This window comes from Mobula hypostoma, chromosome 28 (assembly GCF_963921235.1).
Source record: "Mobula hypostoma chromosome 28, sMobHyp1.1, whole genome shotgun sequence".
NCBI classification, from domain to species: Eukaryota; Metazoa; Chordata; class Chondrichthyes; order Myliobatiformes; family Myliobatidae; genus Mobula; species Mobula hypostoma.
The window spans coordinates 18,910,131-18,932,545 of record NC_086124.1 but is presented as its reverse complement, the minus strand read 5'-3'; the positions used below and the strand labels follow the sequence as shown (position 1 = coordinate 18,932,545).

Sequence of the window (22,415 nt, the reverse complement as noted above, 5' to 3'; positions counted from 1 at the left end):
GGAAACATGTCTGTCTGTGTCTGTGCTGAGCTCTGCTTTCCTGTGCCTTTTGAAGAGTCATGGTCACAGATTGCAACTGTGATGCGATGTCTTGCGAGTTTACATTCCTGTATCCGAAATTTAAAATAAATGTTAACTACTCTCTGAGGTGGAGTCTGTCACTGTAACAATGCAATATATGAGTTACTTGGGGCGTCTGTGGCAGTGGCAGAGAAAGAGTGGGAGAGAGGGGGGCACAGGTAGAGCAAGCAGGGAGAGGGACAGAGGAGAGCGTTACAGGGAGGGGAGAAGTAGAGACAGAGAGGAAGGGACAGAGAGTGATGGACATAAAGGACCAAGAGAGCCAGGAGAGTCTGAGAGGAAGGAGAGAGATAGAGATGGAGGGATAGGAGAGGGAGTGAGGGCAGAGGGGAGAGATGAAGCAGGTCAGAGATAGGGAATAAGAGATAGGGTAGGAAAGAGAGAGGGAAGGAAGTATAGAGAGAGAGAAAGTGTGGCAGAGGTAGAGGATAAAGAGATACAGAGGAAGGAACAGAGAGGTCAGATGGAGAAAGGGAGGGAAGGGTGGACAGAGAATGTGTGTCAGAGGGAAGAAGGAGTGTGGTAGAGGGAGGAAGGGAGGGATAGAGAGGAAGGTGCGAGGAAGGGGAAGAGACAGAGAGAGGGACAGAGGGGTTAGGGAGAGGGAAGAGAGAGAGGGAGGCACAGAGGAAAGAGTGAGTTACAGGGAAGAGAGATGAAGAAAGGGAGGGAAGAGGGACAAAGAGAATGGGAGCAGATGGGAGAGGGAAGAGAGAAGAACTGGGAGAGTGAGAAGAGGCAGCAGATTGGGAAAAAAGACAGACGGGGCAATAAGAGAGGGGGGCATACACATACAGATCCATTTAGAGTCTGTGGTGGCCAGTGCTATCTTGTTTGCTGTTGTGTGCTGGGGCAGCAGGCTGAGGGTAGCAGACACCAACAGAATCAACAATCTCATTTGTAAGGCCAGTGATGTTGTGGGGATGGAACTGGACTCTCTCACGGTGGTGTCTGAAAAGAGGATGCTGTCCAAGTTGCATGCCATCTTGGACAATGTCTCCCATCCACTACATAATGTACTGGTTGGGCACAGGAGCACATTCAGCCAGAGGCTCATTCCACCGAGATGCAGCACAGAGCGTCATAGGAAGTCATTCCTGCCTGTGGCCATCAAACTTTACAACTCCTCCCTTGGAGGGTCAGACACCCTGAGCCAATAGGCTGGTCCTGGACTTATTTCCTGGTGTAATTTACATATTACTATTTAACTATTCATGGTTTTATTACTATTTATTATTTATGGTGCAACTGTAACGAAAACCAATTTCCCCCGGGATCAATAAAGTATGACTATGACTATGACTAGAAACAGGAAAATGTGGGGTAGGTGATACAGAGAAACAGCAAAGATGCAGAGATACAGACAGAAAACACTGTAAACATTGCCTCGGACAGGAGGTGTGCATCAAGAGAATCGGGGGTCGATGGTTTCAGCTCCTGACTCTTCATCAGAGAGGGAGGAGAAGGAATGGTTCGGATAAAGGGAGCATTTCCTGAAAGGGTGAGGTCACGTCTGCAGCATGGACAAGTTGTAAAAGTCCTGTGGTCAAATGTGGTAACAGGGACAGATGAAGGGTGGAGGGTTTCCCAGCCATCCCAGACTCCCAAAGTACTGACAAAGACCTTTCAGCCCAGCACAGCCATGCCAATCTTTCTCCCCAGCTATTGTAATCCCATCTGCCCATGTTAGTGCCACGTCTGTCAAGGAAGGTACATACACAGTGAGAGACAGAGAAAGATACACACACACATACACACAGTGAGAGACAGACACACTGTAAGAGACACAGAGGTACAGGCAGTGAGAGACAAAAAGAGAGACAGAGAGAGACACATGATGAGAGACAGAGACACACATCCACACTTTGACACAGAGAAAGAGATGAGAGAGATACAAACAAAGATTCAGACAGTGAGAGATGGAGACACACACACTGAGAGACATCTAGAGAGATACATACATAAAAATAGTGTATGCACAAAACACCTAGAGAGATACACACACAGTGAGAGACATCCAGAGAGAAATACACACATACACTGTGAGAGACATCTATAGAGTGAGAGACACTAAAAGAGAAATACACACATACACAGTAAGAGACACCTATAGAGTGACAGATACTAAAAGAGAAATTCACACATATACAGTGAGTCACCAAGACAGAGATACAGATACACACACACAAACCTAGAGAGATACACACCACAGTGAGAGAGACACTTAGACAAGAGATACACACAGTGTGAGTCACCTAGAGAAAGCCACACACACGCACAGTGAGAATCACCTTGGGAGTGCAACACACACACCACATTCACACCAGCCTTCTTACCTATGTCTTGTAATCGTTAGGACCACATCAATTGAGGATTTGCTTATTTAACCGTCAGTTTAAATACATTGTAACTGTCACCGATTCCACCGCCTCTTCTGAGGCAGCACATCCCAGATATCCACGTCTGGAAAAAATAAATCTTCCTTTAAATCTCCTTTCTCTCCCTTAAACCTAAATACTCATGTTTTGATGCCTTACTGAGGTCAAAAGATTTTGATTCTCTATCCTATCTAATGATGGGATGGTAGCATAGTGGTTAGCACAATGCTAATTGCAGCTCAGACTGGAGTTCAGAGTTCGATCCTGGTGACCTCTGTATGAAAGTTTGTACCTTCCTTCCTGGGAGTGCGTGGGTTTCTTGTGGTTGCTTTGGTTTCCTCCCATAGTCCAAAGACATACCTGCCGGTAGGTTAACTAGTCTTTGCAAATAGTCCTGTGATTAGGCTGGGACTAATCTGTGAGTTGCTGGGCATGGTGGGCCGTAAAGGCCTGTTCCAGGCTGTATCTTTAAATAAAATAAATAAATAACATGGGACAGCAAAGATTTTGCTTCCTGAATACTTCTGGGTGAATCTTATTGATTTTGGGCTGTTGATCATGAAAATTACCATGAAATTACCCTATCATGCACCATTTCTTAAAAAAATTGCCTGTATTTGTTATTTCAATTCAAAATTCAAGACAATTAAAATTTTGCCCACAATGTAAGCTGAACAGTATCTTTATCTTGACCAGGCATGCCTCCGTATGTTCAGCAGGGCAGATGCTGCATGGCAGGGCAGGCTTTAGAAAGACTATAAATTTCCATGAAGGATTTTGATATTTGAGACAGACATTTCCCAGAATAACTGATGCCGAGATTAAGGAAGGCATTTTTGTTGGTCCACAAATCAAACAGGTCATCAATGACAGGCAACTCAAAGGACTTCTAGTGGGACCGAAGAAAATTGCAGTGAAGGCACTCAAGGACGAGAAAATCTACAGATGCTGGATATCAAAGCAACACGTACACACAATGTTGGAGGGACTCAGCAGGCTAGGCAGCATCTATGGGAAAGAGTCAACAGTCGATATTTCGGGCCAAGACCCTTCATCAGGACTGGAAAACAAGGTGAGAAGTTAGAGCAAGAAGATGTGGGAAGGGAGGATGCACTTTATCGATTACAGCTCAGAATTTAATACCATCGTCCCCTCAAAAAACAATCAGTAAACTGGCCCTCAATACTCCCTTGTGCAATTCGATCCTGAATTTCCTCAATTGTAGACCCCACCTGTAGCAGTCTTTTGTAAAAGCGGTGTGTCTTGCCGGACAGAACGTTTTAGCTTCGGTTAAAGATAAGGAGCCATGTTTCCAACTTAGGAATGTTGCGTCAGTCGATCAGGATTGTATGGTGTGAGAGAAGGTTCTAGAGAGCTGGGGGTAAGAATTTTCTGAAGGACGGTAGTCTGGCTTGGGGTCTTTTGGTAGGACGTGCGGTGGGTGGGGGTGGGGAAGAGCACCAGGGACGACGCTTGGAGGATTCCAAGAAGGGAAATTCTACTTGCGGTTGGTGATGAGAATTCAGTGCTGTAAGTAAAGAGATACAGCCCTACTGCCCCTGAATGAGCTCCAACATTTATGTACAGATTGGACTAGTTTAATTGTAAAGAGCCCTTTTACTTTTTCTTTACTTTTTCCTATTTTCTGTTTAATAAAGCTGAAATTGGTAAATAGTTGTTATAATTTTATGTGGTGTGCGATCTGTTATTTCTTGGCAACCATTAATCGTGCATGGGCAGTATTTACACAGCATTTGCTCAGGCGAAGTTCCTTTAATTGGAACGTCACAATGTTCCTGTCTGGTTGAATCCCAAACCATACTGACCCTAGCTGGGTATGCTTATGGAAGGCAGCCTCCTCACCGCTGAGTCATGTGGCTGTTACTGGAGTTAGCTAACGAACCAAGTAGGTGTACGAGTCCCGGTGAGAGGGTTGCACCAATGACTGTGTGACTAATTACAGCCCCAACAGCATGTAGAAGTTCGCTGATGACTCCACTGTCGTGGGCTGTATTAAAGGCGGCGATAATCAGCATCATCAGGACGGAGACTGGAAATGTGGCTGAGTGGTATCATAACAGCAGTGACTTATGGAGCTCAGGCTTCCCTCTCCTGAAGTCTACAATCAGCAAAACCAAGGGACTGATTGCAGACTTCAGGAGAGGGAAACTTGAGGTCCATGAGCCAGTACTCACTGGAGGATCAGAGGTGGAGAGGGGCAGCAACTTTAAATTCCTGGGTATCACTATCTCAGAGGACCTGTCCTGGACACATCATAGAAACGTAATTGCAAAGACAGCATGACATCGCCTCTACTTCCTTGGGAGTCTGAGGAGTTTGGGCTTGTCATCAAAAACTGAAACTTCTATCGATGTGTGGTGGAAAGTGTATTGACTGGCTGCATTATGGCCTGGTTTGGGAACACTTGATGCCTTAAGATGGCGTACATCGGCGACTCTCTGTGGGTTGCAGGAAATTGTACCAGTTTTCCTCTTGAATATACCCCTTTTGAACTACTTTCGCTGCAATCTGCAGCATGTAAATTTCCTCTCAATAATGGATTACGAAATTACATCAATGACCTTCAGATCACACGTTCGACAATGCAGAGCAGTTAAGCGCCAAGGCCGAAAATGCAGCAGGCGAGGTGGAATTCAAACCAGGCTGAAGTGCAGGGGAATGAGGCCTCTTGTCGGCGAATGTGCAGTCGCTTGAACATAAGATTGGTGATATTAGGGCACGGCTGCTGTATTTGAGGCAAATCTCAATTGGCTGGTGCACTGAGACTTGGTTAACGGCAGACGCAGTTATCCGACCAGAAGGTTTTACTATTTTTGGAATGGATTGAATCTCAAATTCTGGTAGGGAAATAGGTGGCAACGTGTGCTTTTTAGTCAATTCTCATTGGAACATGGACATTGGAGTTATGTCAACTTCTTGATCTCCTGACAGGGGCCATTCTGCTAGCCTCGGGAGTTCTCATTCGTGACCCTGACCACAGTTGATTAACACCAGCAGCTGATTATAAGCAGGCACTGGAGAAACAGCACGATGCTGATTGTAAACAAGATGTGGCCCATCCCGTCGCATTTCAAATTATATTCGGTGACTTTAACCAGGCCTGTTTCAAGAAAGCCTTGTTCAGTTAATACCAGCATGTAACCTGTTGCACCAGAGGTCCCAACGCACTGGACCACTGCAAAACTACAGTAAGGAATGCCTGCATACGGACAGAGCTGAAAGAGCCAGGCTTCAGAGATCTCGCGGGAGGTTGAGAAACGGTAACAGGATTGCTTTGAATCACTGGACTGGGCCATCTGAGGACCTGAATGACTCCACCAGGGTCGTTACAGACTTTATTAAAGCAGCTAACAAGGAGTGTGCCCCCACAAAATCATTCAGGGTTTCCTCCCAACCAGAAACCCTGGATGAACAATGAAACCCAGAACCAGCTGAGAGCTAGGTCAGAGGCATTCAAGTTTGGAAATCAAGAATGCTACAACAGGTGCAGGTATGATTTCTGGAAAGCCATCTCTCGGGCGAAGTGGAGATCTGGACTAGACTTGAATCAATGAGGGATGCTCGACAGCTGTGGCAGAGTGTGATTACGTAACCTCCAGCAAAGTTAAATCTTGTGACACAGGGGACTGCAGAGCTTTGCTTCCAGTTGAGCTCAATGCCTTGCTTTGACAATCAGAACTGGGATTTTTAAGTATGGCCACAAAAAAAGGATCTTAGGGTTCTATGTGGTGACACGTATGTACTTTGATAATAAATTTTATTTTGAACTTTGTACTTTGAATTACGGTCTGGTATGGAAACACCAATGCTTCTAGCAGAAATTCCTACAAACGGTAGTGGATTTTGCCGAGTACATCACGGGTAAAACCCTCTCAACCTTTGAGCACATCTGCATGAAACGTTGCCGTAGAAATGCAGCATCTACCACCAAAGATCCTCACTACCCAGGCCATGCTCTTTTCTCACTGCTTCCAGCAGGTAGAAGGTACTTGCAGCAGCAGGTTCAAGAACAGTTACTACCCCTCAACCATCGGGCACAAAGAGGTTAACTATAGTACACCCATTCTACTTCTGATGTTCCCACAACTGATGATCTCACTTTAAGGACTCTTTATCTTGTTATTTCATGCTCTCATTATTTATTGCTATTTATGTTTGCATCTGCACAGTTTGTTGTTTATTGATCCTATTTACAGTTACTGATCTATGGATTTGCTAAGTGTGCCCACAGGAAAAAGAATGGGTGATGTGTATGTACTCCGATATATAAATAACCATATAACCATTACAGCACAGAAACATAATAAATACTTGTGATTCAAAGTGCTTACATAGAACAAGATATAAAAATCAAACATAAAATTTTAGACAATACATAAGAGAATAAAATCACTCAAAAATAGGTATGATAAATGGAAGTTACAGTACAGGAGATTCTAATTAAAAGCTACAGTGAACATTAAAAAAAAAGCCTCAATTTAAATGAGTTTAAAGTTAGGGCAGATCAGATCCTCTGGAAGGTTATTCCAGATATGTGGAGCATAGTAACTAAAAGCTGCTTCACCATGTTTGGTTTGACCCTCGGGACGGTAAATAAACCGGCCACAGACGACTCGAGAGCTCGGGAAGGTACAAAATGCAGCAAGAGACTGAAGATGTACTTTGGCCCTACAACATTCAGTGCTTTAAAAACCAGTAGTACTATTTTAAGGTCAATCCTCTGATGGACAGGAAGCCAGTGTAGCGATCTGAGAATTGGAGTGACATGTTCTACTTTCTTGATCTCAGTGAGAAATCTAGCAGCAGATCTTTTTTACAGAGACCTGCGAAAACAGCATTCGAGTAGCCAAGCCTACTAAAAATAAATGCATGGATGAGTTTTTTTAGATCTTCCTGAGATATTAGCACTTTAACTATCACTATATTTTAAAGATGGTAATAGGCTGACTTTGTAATTGTCTTAATATGGCAGTTAAAATTTAAGTCAGAGTCCATCACAACACCAAGGTTTCTGGTTCAGTGTGTGGTCTAGAATGACAGGGATTCTAAGTGAACACTGACTTTTGATTGTTCTTTTTTTTGGTACCAAAAACAATTATTTCAGTTTTCTCTTTGGTAGGTGAAACTGGGGGAGGGGTGAAGTAAAGAGCTGGGAAGTTGATCGGTGAAAGAGATGACTGGCTGAGAAGGGGGAAGCTGATAGGAGAGGGCAGAAAACCGTGGAAGAAAGGGAAGTGATTGGAGCACCAGAGGAAGGTGATAAGGAGATAAGCTGAGAGAGGAAAAATGGAATGGGGGAATGGTGAGGGCGGGGGGCAATTACCGTAAGTTCAAGAAATCGATGTTCAGGCCATGGTTTGGAGGCTACCCAAATGGAATACAAGTGTTGCTCCTCCAACCTGAGTGTGGTTTGATCGTGGTGGTAGAGGAGGCCTTGGACTGACATGTCGGAATGTGAATGGGAAGTAGAAGTGAAATGGATGGCCACTGGGAGATCCCGCTTTTTTCGGTGGACACAGAAGTTCGGCAAAGCAGTCTCCCAATCTACCGTGGGTCACATCGATATAGAGCAGGCCACAATGGGAGCACTGGATACAGTAGATGACCCCAACAGACTCACAGGTGAAGTGTCGCCTCACCTGGAAAGACTGTTTGGGGCCCTGAATGGTCGTGAGTGAGGAGGTGTAGGGGCAGGTGTAGCACTTGTTCCATTTGCAAGGATAAGTGCCAGGAGGAAGATCAGTGGGGAAGAACGAATGGACAAGGGAGTCACATAGGGAACTATCTCTGCAGAAAACAGAAAGGTACTTGGTGGTGGGATCATGTTGGAGATGGCGAAAATTACAAAGAATTATCTGCTGGACACGGAGGCCAGTGGGGTAGTATTTCAGAATAAGAGGAACTCTATCTTTGGCGAGGTGGTGGGAGGATGAGGTGAGGGCAGACATGCACGAAATGGAAGAGATGCAGATTAGGGTAACGTTGATGGTGGAGGAAGGAAAGTCCCTTTCTTTGAAGAAGGAGGACATCTCAATAGTTCTGCAATGAAAATCCTCATCCTGAGAGCAGATGCGGCAGTGTCGGAGGGACTCTCAGAAGGTGATGGAATTTTTACAGGTGAAAGTACGGGAAGACATAGCTGTGAGAATCAGTGGGTTTCTAAAAGATATCAGTCGATAAACTGTCTCCAGAGATAGGTAGAGATTGAGAAAGGGGAGGGAGATTTTGGAAATGGACCGTGTAAATTTGAGGGCGGGGTGGAAGTTGGAGGCAAAGTTGATGAAGTCGACGAGCTCAGCAAGGGTGCAGGAAGCAGCATTCAGGCAACAGCATTCAAGGATGTTGTTGAAAATTTTCTTGGCAACTACAGAGCACTACTATGTGCAGCTGGTTGACACCATGCTTCAAGCATTCAAAACTATGAAGCACGAGTCACTAAAGATTCCTTTTCTGCATATGCATTTAGACTTCACTGCAAATCTTGGTACTGTCAGTGATAAGCAAGGATAAAGGTTTCACTACGGCATTGCAGTCATGGAGAAATGGTATCGGAGCAACTGGAATCCATCAAAGCTGTCAGATTATTGTTGGATGCTTAAGCGAGAAGCCTCAGATACTGAGTATAAATGGAAATCAACAAAACAATTTTACCTTATTTGAACTATTGCAAAGCGTCAACACTGTTATGCAATTTTACACATTATATTCAAAAGTTCATTTCTTGTTTCTCCAAATTCCTATGTGATGTAAGTAGTCTGAAATTATATTTGTGTTCAGTTTCAAGTGGTCAAGTAAACAAAAAAACAATTATGAGGAAGCAACACTTACGAAAAAATTTGTTGTCCAGTGAAATCTTATGGATCTCTGAACCCGCTTCGCTGTAGGGAATGCTAGCCCATTCTCTCCCCATAACTAAAATCCTCCAATCATAGATGTACAATGGAATCGGATTGAGTTCATTACTGTCACATGTACCGAGGTACAGTGAAAAGCTTGTCTTTCATAGTGTTCATACAGGTCAGATCATTACACAGTGTATTGAGTAGAACAAGGTAAAACAATAACATTATGCAGATTAAAGTGTTACAGCGACAGAGAAAGTACAGTTCAGGTAAACAATGAGGCGAAAAATCACAATAAGGTAGATTGTAAGGTTAGGAGTCCATCTTATCGTACTAGGAGACCGTTCAATAGATTAATAACAGTGGGCTGGACTCTGCCCTTGAGCCTGATGGTATGAGTTTTCAGGCTTTTGTAAGTTCCATTGGGAAGGGGGAGAAGAGGGAATGTTCTGATTGGGTGGGGTCTTTGATTATGCTGTCTGCTTTACCAATGCAATAAGAAAACTAGACAGAGTCTGTAGAGGGGAGGATGGTTCTGTGATGAACTGTTGTCCAGAGCTCTCTGTGGTTCCTTACAGTCATGAGCAGAGCAGTTGACGTACCAGTGGAGAGCATTCTGATTGGTTGCTTCACAGCCTGGTGTAGAGGCTCCAACTCAAAGGATCTCAAGAGGATGCAGAGAGTTGTAGGCTTAGCCAGCTCCATCATCATCCAGGACATTCAAGATTCATCATGGCATCTAAAACTTTGTCAAATGTCTATAGATGTGTGGCGGAGAGTATATTGACTGGCACATCATGGCCAGGTATGGAAGCACCAATGCCTTTGAATGGAAGATCCTACAAAATACAGCCCATCAGGCTCTTGAACCAAAAGGGATAACTTTACTCAACTTCACTTGCCCTTCGTTGAAATATTCCCACAACCAACTGACTCACTTTCAAGGATCTTCATCTCATGTTCTTGATATTTATTTATTTTATTCTTTCTTTTTTAATTTGCACAGTTTGTTGTCTTTGGCATACTGGTTGAATGCCCAAGCAGTTTTTCACTGATTCTGTATTGGTTATTCTATAGAATTATTAAATATGTCCACAAGAAAATGAGTTTCTGGGTTGTATACATGACATATATGTACTTTGAGAATAAATTTACTTTGAACTTTCTTTTATTTTGTTTTGTGTCATACATATATGGCAAGATCCTTAACAGTGTTGATGTACAGAGGGGTCTTGGGTCTAAGTTCCTAGATCCCTGAAGATGGCAGTACAGGTCGACAAGGTGGTAAAGGTGGTGCGTGGCAAGCTTACTTTTTTTTGGACAAGGCACTGAGTTCATGCTTCAGGAGTTATCGTGCATCTTTAAAAAATCTCTGGTGAAGCTGCATCTGCAGTATCACATTTAGTTCCTGTCACTGCATTACAGGATGTGGAGGCTTCGGAGAGGGTGCAGAAGAGGTTCACCAGGATGCTGCTTGAATTAGAGGGCATGGGCTATATAGGGAGTTGGACAAACTTGGGTTATTTTCTCTGGAGCAGCAGAGGACAAGGGGAGACCTGATAGAGGTTTATAAAATCATGAGAGACATAAACAATATCTTTTTCCTCGGGTCAAAATGTTCAATGTCAGAGGACATGTACTTAAGGTGAAAGGAGAAGAGCTCAAGTGTGTGGAGCAAGTTATAGAGGTGGGTGCTTGGAACGTGCTGCCAGGGCTGGTGGTAGAGGCAAATACACTAGAGCACGGGTCCCCAATCATTTTTATGCCATGGACCAATACCATTAAGCAAGGGGTCCATAGACCATCGGTTGAGAATCCCTGAACTACAGACACTTAAAAGTAACATTAGCAAATTTGCAGATGACACAAAGCTGGGTGGCAGTGTGAAATGTGAGGAGGATGTTATGAGAATGCAGGGTGACTTGGACAGGTTGGGTGAGTGGGCAGATGCAGTTTAATGTGGATAAATGTGAGGTTATCCACTTTGGTAGGAAGAACAGGAAGGCAGATTACTATCTGAATGGTGTCAAGTTAGGAGAAGGGGAAGTACAATGAGATCTAGGCGTCCTTGTTCATCAGTCACTGAAAGTAAGCATGCAGGTACAGCAGGCAGTAAAGAAAGCTAATGGCATGCTGGCCTTCATAACGAGGGGAATTGAGTATAGGAGCAAAGAGGTCCTTCTGCAGTTGTACAGGGCCCTGGTGAGACCACACCTGGAATATTGTGTACAGTTTTGGTCTCCAAATTTGAGGAAGGACATTCTAGCTATTGAGGGAGTGCAGCGTAGGTTCACGAAGTTAATTCCCGGGACGGAGGGACTGTCATATGTTGAAAGATTGGAGCGACTGGGGTTGTATACACTGGAATTTAGAAGGATGAGAGGGGATCTGATTGAAACATATAAGATTATTAAGGGATTGGACACGCTAGAGGCAGGAAACTTGTTCCCGATGTTGGGGGAGTACAGAACCAGAGGCCACAGTTTAAGAATATGGGGTAAACAATTTAGAACGGAGTTGAGGAAAAACTTTTTCACACAGAGGGTTGTGGTTCTGTGGAATGCTCTGCCTCAGAAGGCAGTGGAGGCCAATTCTCTAGATTCTTTCAAAAAAAAGTTAGATAGAGCTCTTAAAGATAGCGGAGTGAAGGGATATGGGGAGAAGGCAGGAAAAGGGTACTGATTGTGGATGATCTGCCATGATCACAGTGAATGGTGGTGCTGGCTCGAAGGGCTGAATGGCCTACTCCTGCACCTATTGTCTTAGATAGGTTGTGCAGAGAATGGAAGGATATGGCTAGTGTGTCGGCAGAAGGTATTAGATTCTTTAGACATTTAATTACTAGTTTAATTAGTTCAGTACAACATTGTGGGCGGAAGGGCCTGTTCCTATGCTGTAATGTTTTATGTTCTATAATTTACATTAAATTGATGCAATCGATGTTTGTCTTGTCTATAACGTAGTGTGCTGCTTTTGCAGAAGGCTGAGCTCCATGTATGCCTATGACCATACATTGGGACAACGTAATAACATACAGTACAAGGGTATGTACAATAAACTTGCAAAACACTAATATTCATGGCACTGATACCTCATGACAACAAAACGGAACCTGAACTTGAACAAACTTCTATCAGTCTCCTCAGTAGGCTAAGGAAATTCAGCTTGTTCCCATTGACCGTCATCAGTTTTATCAATGCACCACAGAAAATGTCCAGTCTGGATGCGTACAACAGGAATTCTGCAGATGCTGGAAATTCAAGCAACACACATCAAAGTTGCTGGTGAACGCAGCAGGCCAGGCAGCATCTGTAGGAAGAGGTGCAGTCGACGCTTCAGGCCGAGACCCTTTGTCAGGACTAACTGAAGGAAGAGTGAGTAAGGAATTTGAAAGTTGGAGGGGGAGGGGGAGATCCAAAATGATAGGAGAAGACAGGAGGGGGAGGGATGGAGCCAAGAGCTGGACAGGTGATAGGCAAAAGGGGATACGAGAGGATCATGGGACAGGAGGTCCGGGAAGAAAGACAAGGGGGGGGGACCCAGAGGATGGGCAAGAGGTATATTCAGAGGGACAGAGGGAGAAAAAGGAGAGTGAGAGAAAGAATGTGTGCATAAAAATAAGTAACAGATGGGGTACGAGGGGGAGGTGGGGCCTTAGCGGAAGTTAGAGAAGTCGATATTCATGCCATCAGGTTGGAGGCTACCCAGACGGAATATAAGGTGTTGTTCCTCCAACCTGAGTGTGGCTTCATCTTTACAGTAGAGGAGGCCGTGGATAGACATGTCAGAATGGGAATGGGATGTGGAATTAAAATGTGTGGCCACTGGGAGATCCTGCTTTCTCTGGTGGACAGAGCGTAGATGTTCAGCAAAGCGGTCTCCCAGTCTGCGTCAGGTCTCACCAATATATAAAAGCTGGATGCATCACAGCTTGGTATGGCAACTGGTCTGCAAGCGGCCACAAAAATCTGCAGAGTTGTGGACACAGCTCAGCACATCACAGAAGCCAGCCTCCCCTCCATGGACTCTGTCTAGACTTCTTGCTGCCTCGTAAAGTAGCCAGCATTATCAAAGAGCCCACACAAGCTGGATATTCTCTCTTGGGGCAGAAGACTGAAAAGCCTGAAACCATCTCCCATCATGCTTCAGGACACCTTCTATTCTACTGTTGTCAGACTCTTGAATGATTCCCTGGTAATGATAAGATGGACTCTTGACCTTACAATCTACATTGTTATGATCTTAAGATTCACTGAAAAGTACAGCGAAAAAAAGGCCCTTTGGCCGATCTAGTGTGTGCTAAACCATTTAAACTGCCATTCCCATCAATCTGCATCTGGTCCATAGCTCTCCATGTCCCAGCCACCCATGCACCTATCCAAACTTCCCTTAAATGTTGAAATTGAGCTCGCATGCACCATTTGTGCTGGGAGCTCATTCCACACTCTCACGATCCTCTGAGTGAGGAAGTTTCTCATGTTCCCCTTAAACTTTTCACCTTTCACCCTTGACCCATAACCTCCAGTTGTAGTCTCACCCATCTTCTGGAAAAAAGTCTGTTTGCATTTACACTCATAATTTTATAATATTGCATTTTATTGTTTACCTGAACTTTCTCTGCAGCTGTTATACTTTATTCTGCATTGTTTTTGCTTTATCGTATTCCAGTTCAATGCACCGTGTAATGACCGGATCTGTATGAGCAGTAAACAAGACAAGCTTTGCACTGTGTCTTAGTACAAACGTTGTACATGAGACATAATAAACCAATAAACTAAGGGAGTCTGAAACTAGAAGGCACAAGTTTAAGGTGAGGGGGAGAGATTTAAAGGGGAATATTCTTCACACAGAGGGTGGTGGGTGTGTGGAATGAGCGCAGAAGTGGTGGAGTTGGGTACAGTTCATCATCATCATCATGTGCCTTGTCGCAACACATGGGTGATTATTGACCATGATTGTTCTCTGTAAATTTTTCTACTGAAGTGGATTGCCATTATCTTCTAGTGGGCAGTGCCTTTACAAGATGGGTGACCCCAGGCATTGTCAATACTCTTCAGAGATTGCCTGCCTGGTGTCAGCGTTCGCATGAAGACTTGTGATACACCAGCTGCTCATATGACTATTCATCACCTGCTCCCATGACTTCATGTGACCTTGATTGCGAGTGGGGGGGGGTGGGGGGTAAGCAAGTGCAACAACTTGCTCAAGGGTGACCTGCAGGCTAGCAGAGGAAAAGAGTGCCTTACCCCTCCTTTGTTAGGGATGTATCTCCACTCCGCCACCCATAGTTTAAATGTGAGAGGTATACGGAGAGGAAAGCTTTGGAGGGATATGGGCCAAATGTGGGTAAATAGGATTAGCCTTCTCTAAGGATTGTCACTCCTTGTTGTGGTGGAAAGGCTTGTGATTTCTTGAGATTCCAAGAGCGATGCCATCTGGAACTTAACTGCTGGTAGGGTTCGCCACGGTGGTAAGGTCATTGGTGAGGCTCCAGCTATCCAACCAAGGCCTCAATGGTAGAACTGATAGAGGATGATGACATCAACACTGTGTGTATATCCCTGTGCATGTGTATTCTCGGAATCAGAATCAAGTTTAGTATCACCGGCATATGTTGTGAAATTTGTTGTATGTGGCAGCAGTACAAAGCAATTCTTAGTAATAGAAACGGTGTGTTTCGTCAAAGTGTCATTGAAAAGTACAGAAATAAATAGAACGCAAGAAGTCATGTGGTAGTGTTCAAGCGTTCCATGTCCATTCAGGAATTTGATGACAGAGGGGAAGGAGATGTTCCTAAATCATTGAGTGCCTTCAGGCTCCTGTCACTCCTCCCTGATGGTAGCAATGAGAAGAGGGTGGTGTGGGTCCCTTAATGAGGGATGCTGCCTTTTTGAGGCATCGTTCCTTGAAGATGTCCTGGGTGCTATGGAGGCTAGTGGCCATGATGGAGCTGACTTGAGTACTCTGTACTTTTTGAGATAACGATGTCTTTCCTATTACAGGGTGACCACAACTGTACACAGTAGTGTGGCCTCACTAACAACTTATACAAATGCAAAATAAAATCCAAACTTCTTTACTCACTGCCCAGCTCGATGAAGGCCAGTGTGCTAAATGCCTTTTTCACCTCCTTGCTACCTGTGATGCCACTTTCAATGTAAGCTATGCACTGTAAACTGTAATCCCAAGTCCCCCTGTTCTGTTACACTACCCAAGTGCCCCAAGTCTTACGCTGGTTGGACTTTCCAAAATGCATCACCTCACACTTATCTGTATTGAAACCCATTGAAGGCTCTTCAGCTCACTTCCCCAACTGATTACGATCCCCCAGTAATTTACACTAACCTCCTTTGCTATCAGCACCACCTCCAAATTTTATATCAGCTGTAAATTTACTGGTCTAGCATTTCCGCCATCAAGCATGTGCGTGTGTGCGTGTCTATATATATATATACACACACACATACAGAAAGGAGGTGCTGGTAAAGGGCCAGCAATATCATGAAGGATCCCCCACACCCTCCCATCCTGCTTATGGACTGTTTGTCCCACTCCCATCAGGGAAGAGGCCGCATAGCATCCATGCCAGGACCACCAGACTCAGAATCAGATATTCCTCTCAAACAGTAAGGCTGATCAACACTTTCACCCACTAACCCAGCTCTCCTCACTTCCAACCACCAGTACTTTATCATTTCCTGCCAGAGTCATCTTATGCACACTCTCCTGTGCCAAATGTTACATTACAGAGTGATAATTAGTCTATGTGTATAACCTATCTTATGTGTTTATATTTATCGTATTTTTTTTATTTTATTGCTCTTTTTTGTGCTACATTGGATCCAAGGAAACAATTATTTTATTCTCCTTTACACTTGTGTACTGCAAATGGCATTAGACAACGTTGAACACCTTGTGTATTAGCATCCAAATCACTGATCCGAGTACAAATACGAAGGATCCCAGCACTGAGCACCGGACACATGACTACTTCGCTGGCCTTCATTCTGAAAACCACCTTCAACCACCACCCTCTGCTTCCTACCTCCGAGCTAATTTTGAATCCACCTGACTAACTCACCCCGATTCCCTTCCAGACCACCCTACTGTGTGATGGATCTTATTGAAGGCCATGCTAAAGCTAAATAGACACTTATTTAATAGACACCTACTTTCTTGGCTCTCATTCCTTGAAACTAATCTACTGTATATTCTGATGTATTATTTGATAGCTATCTACTCTACCTACAACACTACCAATTTTTGTGGCACCTGCAAACTATCTACACTTTGATCTAACACGTTTATCTGCACTCTCAAGTGCATGTAGTCTAGTTTCTGCTTTGAGATAAAGATACCAACTCTCTGCACTCCCTCTACCTCTCCTAATCCGATAAACTTGTATCGGATCTCCCCATTGGTTCACAGAAAACAACGTAACTTTTTCCAACTTAACCTCACCGCTGGTATCTTCTTATGTGGGCAGGTTTTTCCGACGCCTTTTCTGAAGCCTCTGCATACTCCTGTAATTGGATGACCAGCTGTTCTCCGAGTGTGGCCGAGTAATAGTTCTACGTATCTGCAAAATGATAACCTCAGTGCCCCAAATGATGAAGGCAAAATGCCAGATGCCTTCTTTACCATCCTGTCTACTTGTTCAGTCATTTTCAGGAAGCTGTGGCCTTGGACCTCAAGATCCCTTTGTACGTCATTGCTGTGAAAGGAGCTACCTTTAACAGTGTACTTTCCCTTTACATCAGATGTCCCGAAGAGTAACACTGCCTGCTCCAGAATTAGTATCAGGTTTATTAATGCTGACACATGTTAGTTGTTCCCGCAGCACAATACATAACAAATACCATAAATTACAATAAAAGTATAAATTAAATTTAATAAACAGTGTAAAAGAGAAGTAATAATAGTGAGGTTGTGTTTATGGATTTGTTCATTGTCCGTTCAGAAATCTGATGGTAGTATTGAGAAGAGGGCATGTCTTGGGTGATGGGGGCCCTTCATGACAACTTGCCGGCATTAAACTCCATCTACCATTTCTCTGCACGTATCTGTAACCGATCTATATTCTGGTGTATTCTTTGACAGCTGACTACTTTGTCTGCAATCCCATCAATCTTTGTGGAATCTGCAAAACTCACCAACCTACTTTGATTTAAGACATTTATACAAACATATATCTTATTATATATATCACAAGGATCAAGGATCGCAGGTAGCATAGTGGTAAGCAGAGTGCTCTACAGTACCAGCGACCCGGATTCAATTCCTGCCACTGCTCGTAAGAAGTTTGTATGCTCTCCGCATGAATGTGTGGGTTTCCTCCGGGTGCTCAAGTTTCCTCCTACAATCCCAAGATGTACCGGTTGGTAGGTTAATTGGTCATTGTAAATTGTTCAGTAATTAGGTTAGGGTTAAACAGGGGGGACTGCTGGGTGGTGCAGCTCGAAGGTCTGGAAGGGCCTATTCCATGTTGTATCTCAAAAAATAAATGAATAAATCAAAGATTCCAGCAATAATCTCTATAGAACACTAGTGCTGATGGATCTACAGCTAGAATAACAGGCTTCCCTCTACTGCCCACTGCCATCTATGGGCAAGCCAGATCTGAATCCAAACTAAATGGATCCCTTGCATCTTCACTTTCTGGGTCTGTTTACTACAAGTAATCTTGTGAAATGCCTCACCAAAATCCACATAGACAATATCATTGCCCTACTCTCAGTAGTCATCTTCATCATTCAATCATTGTTCATTACGAGGAACAATGGCAGGAGGAGAAGATGGCGGTGTGATGCAACTCGCAGCGGCCACTCCGGTGGTGATGCCTGTTATTTGTCAAGAAGAGTGCCGTGCACAATCCTGATTTGATGGAGACGGAGGTGAGAGCACAGAAGAACATCTGGTGAAACTTCTGAAATGCCTGCTTCGCTGCTGCTGCTGCTACTGTGTGGTCCAGAATCTCTGGAGGAGAAGGCCCCGAGTCCTCGGCTTTGCTTGTTGCTCGGCAGAGGATGGTGCTCGGAGAGGCTGTGTCGGAGGGGCTGGTTGGAGGCTCGAAGTTTTCGGGCAGACTCAGAGTCTGCTGCGGTTGGGTGCTTCCAATGGTGCTGCATCGGCAAGTTGGTGGCGCTTTCGAGGTTCATGGCAGGGAGAGTTTCTCCCGTCTGCCGCCTGCGTGAGATGATGAGTGTACCGGACTTTGAGACTTTGTTAACCGTGCCCATGGTCTGCTCTTTATCAAATCATGGTATTGCTTTGCACTGTTGTAACTATATGTTATAATTATGTGGTTTTGTCACTTTTAGTCTTGGTTTGTCCTGTGTTTTCTTGTGATATCATTCTGGAGGAACGTTGTATCATTTTTTAATGCATGTGTTTCTAATTGACAATAAACGAGGACTGAGTGTCCTCATAATCTAATCTAATGTGTCGTATCCTGTGACATGGGCGATCATGGCCTTGACCATAATTGTTCTTGGCAAATTTTCTCTGCAGAAGTCATTTGCCATTACCTTCTTCTGGGCAGTGTCTTTACAAGAAGAGTGATCCCTGCCAGGATCAATACTCCGCAGAGATTGTATGCATCAGTGGTCGCATAACCAGGACTTGTGGAATGCAGTGACCAGTGACCGCTCATACGACCATCTACCACCTACTCCCATGGCTTTATGTGACCCTTATCGAGCATTGGGGCTGGGGGTGGCTAAGCAGTTGCTACACCTTGCCCAAGGATGACCTGCAGGCTAGCTGAGGAAAGGAGTGTCTCACACCTCCTTTGTTAGAGACGTATCTCCACTCCCCCACCTACAGTTTAACTGTGACAAGTACACGGATAGAAAAGCCTTAGGGGAATATGGGCCAGATGCGGGTAAATAGGATTATTGCCCCTGACCTGGTGCGGTGCCTCCTCATGTTAAATGAAGTCACGCACAGGCGTTCTCTATGAGTACAGACCAAGAGCACCATCTTGGGAGAACATCACACTTGCATCAAGTGACTGCACTATTAAGTGGGATTAACTCAAGTAGTGACCTCGCTTGGCACGGATGTGTTGGGCCGAAGAGGCTGTTTCCAGTCTGTAGGGCTTTTAATTAGTGAAACCCTTCAGAATCCTGCACTTCTCGATGCGGATCCCCACGATTCTACTCAGCTATCCAAGTCGAACCTATCTGATCTTCCTTCATGGGGTAAACCAGCATGGACTTGGTCCAGTCAGCCCTTATTGACCTGCTGCCCATTCCCTTCCACACCCGAGAAATGACGAGATTGTGAAGACATGCCGGACCAAAGTCGTTTATTTTGGCAACACACATCAAAATTGCTGGTGAACGCAGCAGGCCAGGCAGCATCTCTAGGAAGAGGTACAGTCGACGTTTTGGGCCGAGACCCTTCGGCAGGACTAACTGACAGAAGAGCTAGTAAGAGATTTGAAAGTGGGAGGGGGAGATCCGAAATGATAGAAGAAGACAGGAGGGGGAGGGATGGAGCCAAGGGCTGGACAGTTGATAGTTTATTTTGGTCTGTCTTTACCCGTTGAGGTGGATTCTACTGATGGGAGTTTGGTCTTCGGTGGGTGCACTGCGAGCTGCACCCACCGTCGAGCACTCGACCTGCTGGTGGCACTTGCACACCAGGTTGTGTGCTGAGAGTGGATCTGACTATGCTGCATGGAGATAGAGATAGGGAGAGTGTGTGTGTGTGTGTATGTGTATCACTCTGTGTGCATCCCTAAGTGTCTGTGTGTATATATGTATCTCTGTGTGTGTTTGTATGTGTGTGTATGCCTGTGTGTATCTGTGGGACACAGAGCAGGGCTGAACCTTTGGACCTTTCCCACAGGTCAACCGCTGGTCTGCCTGAGTGACATGAGCAACTTTCTCTTCCCACCCACCACCCCCCTCCGTCGCTGCACCCGCCACACCTCATGGCCACTCGTCACCAGCTCGCTGCCCCGCCCTCTCTCGTCCCAACGCTGTCCTCGTCCTCCTGCTCCTCAGCTCTGCCTCAGTTGCCTACCGAGCTCGTGCAGGTGGGCCAGCGCGCGGGATCCCCGGAAGGAGATGGCCAGCCCCGATTGCCGGCGCAGCCACTCAGACACCCTCAGTGACAGCAGTGCTGCCAGGTCTGCATCTGTGTGTGAGAGGGTGGGGGTTGGGAGTGGGAGGGGAGAAAAAATGGAGGAGGGGCAACCCATTAGTCAAGGTTGAAAGACACTCAGACGGGTATACATATGAGAAAATTCTACAGGGATAGGGGCCGAATGTAGAACATACAACAGTACAGAAATAGTTTCCGCCCTTCCGCACAAAATGTGGTGCCGACCTTTTAACCTATTCTAAGATCGACTGTATCTAAACCTTCCTCCTGCACAGCCCTCCATTTATCTATCATCCATATGCATATCTAAGAGTTCCTTAGATGCACCTGCCTCTACAACTCCTGGCAGCGCACTCCACACAGCCACCACTCTCTCTGTTTAGTACTTATCTCTGACATTCCCTCATGTACTTTCCACTCATCATCTTACAAAGTACGCCATCGCTCTCCTGGGAACAAAGCACAGGCTGTTCATAGTGTGCCTCTTACCATCCTGTACACCTCTATCCAGTCACCTCTCATTCTGGTCCGCTGCAAAGAGAAAAGTCCTCCCTTGCTCAGTCTATCCTCACAAGGCATGCTCCCTAATCCAGGCAGCTTCATAGTAAATCTCTAAAGCTTCCATAACCTATCTTTCATATAACCCTGAGCAATGAATATTACCGCACAGTAATTGTATATTTTAACTGACTCTATGATCAATCTAACAATTCTCTCCTATATAACCCTCCATTTTTCTTTCATCCCTGTGTCTGTCTAAGACTCTCTGATGTATCTGCCTCTCCCACCATCCCTGGCAGTACCTTCCACGCATGCACCACTCTCTGCGTAAAACAAAACCTACCTCTGACATCCCCCTTATACTTTCCTCCACTCGTCTTAAAAATACACCCTCTCGTATTAGCCATTACTGCCCTGCAAAAAGTCTCTGGCTATCCACTCATCCTCCTTCACTCCAGAGAGAAAAGCTTGTTCCAGCTTTCCTCAAAAGACATGCTCTCTAATCCAGGCAGCAACCTGGTAAATCTCCTCTGCACCTTCTCTAAAGCTTCTACATCCTTCCTTTAATGAGGTGACTAGAACTGAACACAATACTCCAAGTGTGGTCTAACCAGGGTTTTATACAGGTGCAACATTACCTTGTAGCTCAATCCCCTGACTAATGAAGACCCACATACATCGGGTTTTTTACCAACCCTACCAACTTGCACAGTATCTTTGAGGGATCGAAGGACATGGAGCCCATGATCCCTCCTTTCCTTGACACTGCTAAGAATCCTGCCATTAATCCTCCTCTGTCCTCCTTTTGACTTTCAAAACTGCATTGCTTCACACTTTTTCAGATTAAACTTCACCTGCCTCTTCTCATCCCAGCTCTCCATCCTATCATTGTCCCGTTGCAATCTACGGCAACCTTCTACACCATCCACAACACCACCGAATGTGGGGAAATTGGGCTGAGCTCACATGGGAATCATGATTAGCATGGACGGATACAAAATTATGAGGGGTATTGTAGTGTATTTAATATTTCAGTAATATTCGAGTATTTTGTTTGATTAAGCTTTCTTTGTTTGTTCACATAATTCATTATGGGTGAAATGTAATAACTATTACATTCGTCATTTGTCATTATGCCACCATGTCATATTTGCACACTTCACTGAAGCAGAAACAAAGTGGACATGTTATCCTGGACTCCAGTGTTTTTCTTTCAATTTGTTTCTGCAGTTACAAAACATAACAGGTATAATTAAGGATTTTTCACACAGGCCCTCCTCCCTCAAGGTGGGTGAGATTTGAACTAGAGGTCATAGGTTTAGGGTGAAAGGTGAAATATTTAAGGGGACTCTGATAGAGGGCTTCCTCACTCAGAGGGTGGTGCAGTGTGGAATGAGCTACCAGTGAAGTGGTGGATGAGGGTTCATCAGTAACATTTAAGAGAAGTTTGGATAGGTACATGGATGAAAAGGGTATGAAG

The 22,415-nt window shown here is 44.8% G+C and overlaps 1 protein-coding gene across 1 annotated transcript in view; it reads right to left on the bottom strand.

The window, feature by feature from the left end:
* Window positions 1-17,128: 17,128 nt before the first annotated feature.
* The window catches only part of LOC134338691 (transmembrane protein 143-like), a 66,302-nt gene continuing 61,015 nt past the window's right edge, over window positions 17,129-22,415 (bottom strand). The window contains exon 7 of the mRNA XM_063034732.1: window positions 17,129-20,467. Within this exon, the coding sequence (XP_062890802.1) occupies window positions 20,331-20,467 (137 nt within the window). The 3' untranslated portion in view covers window positions 17,129-20,330. The remainder of the gene's footprint in view (window positions 20,468-22,415) is intronic.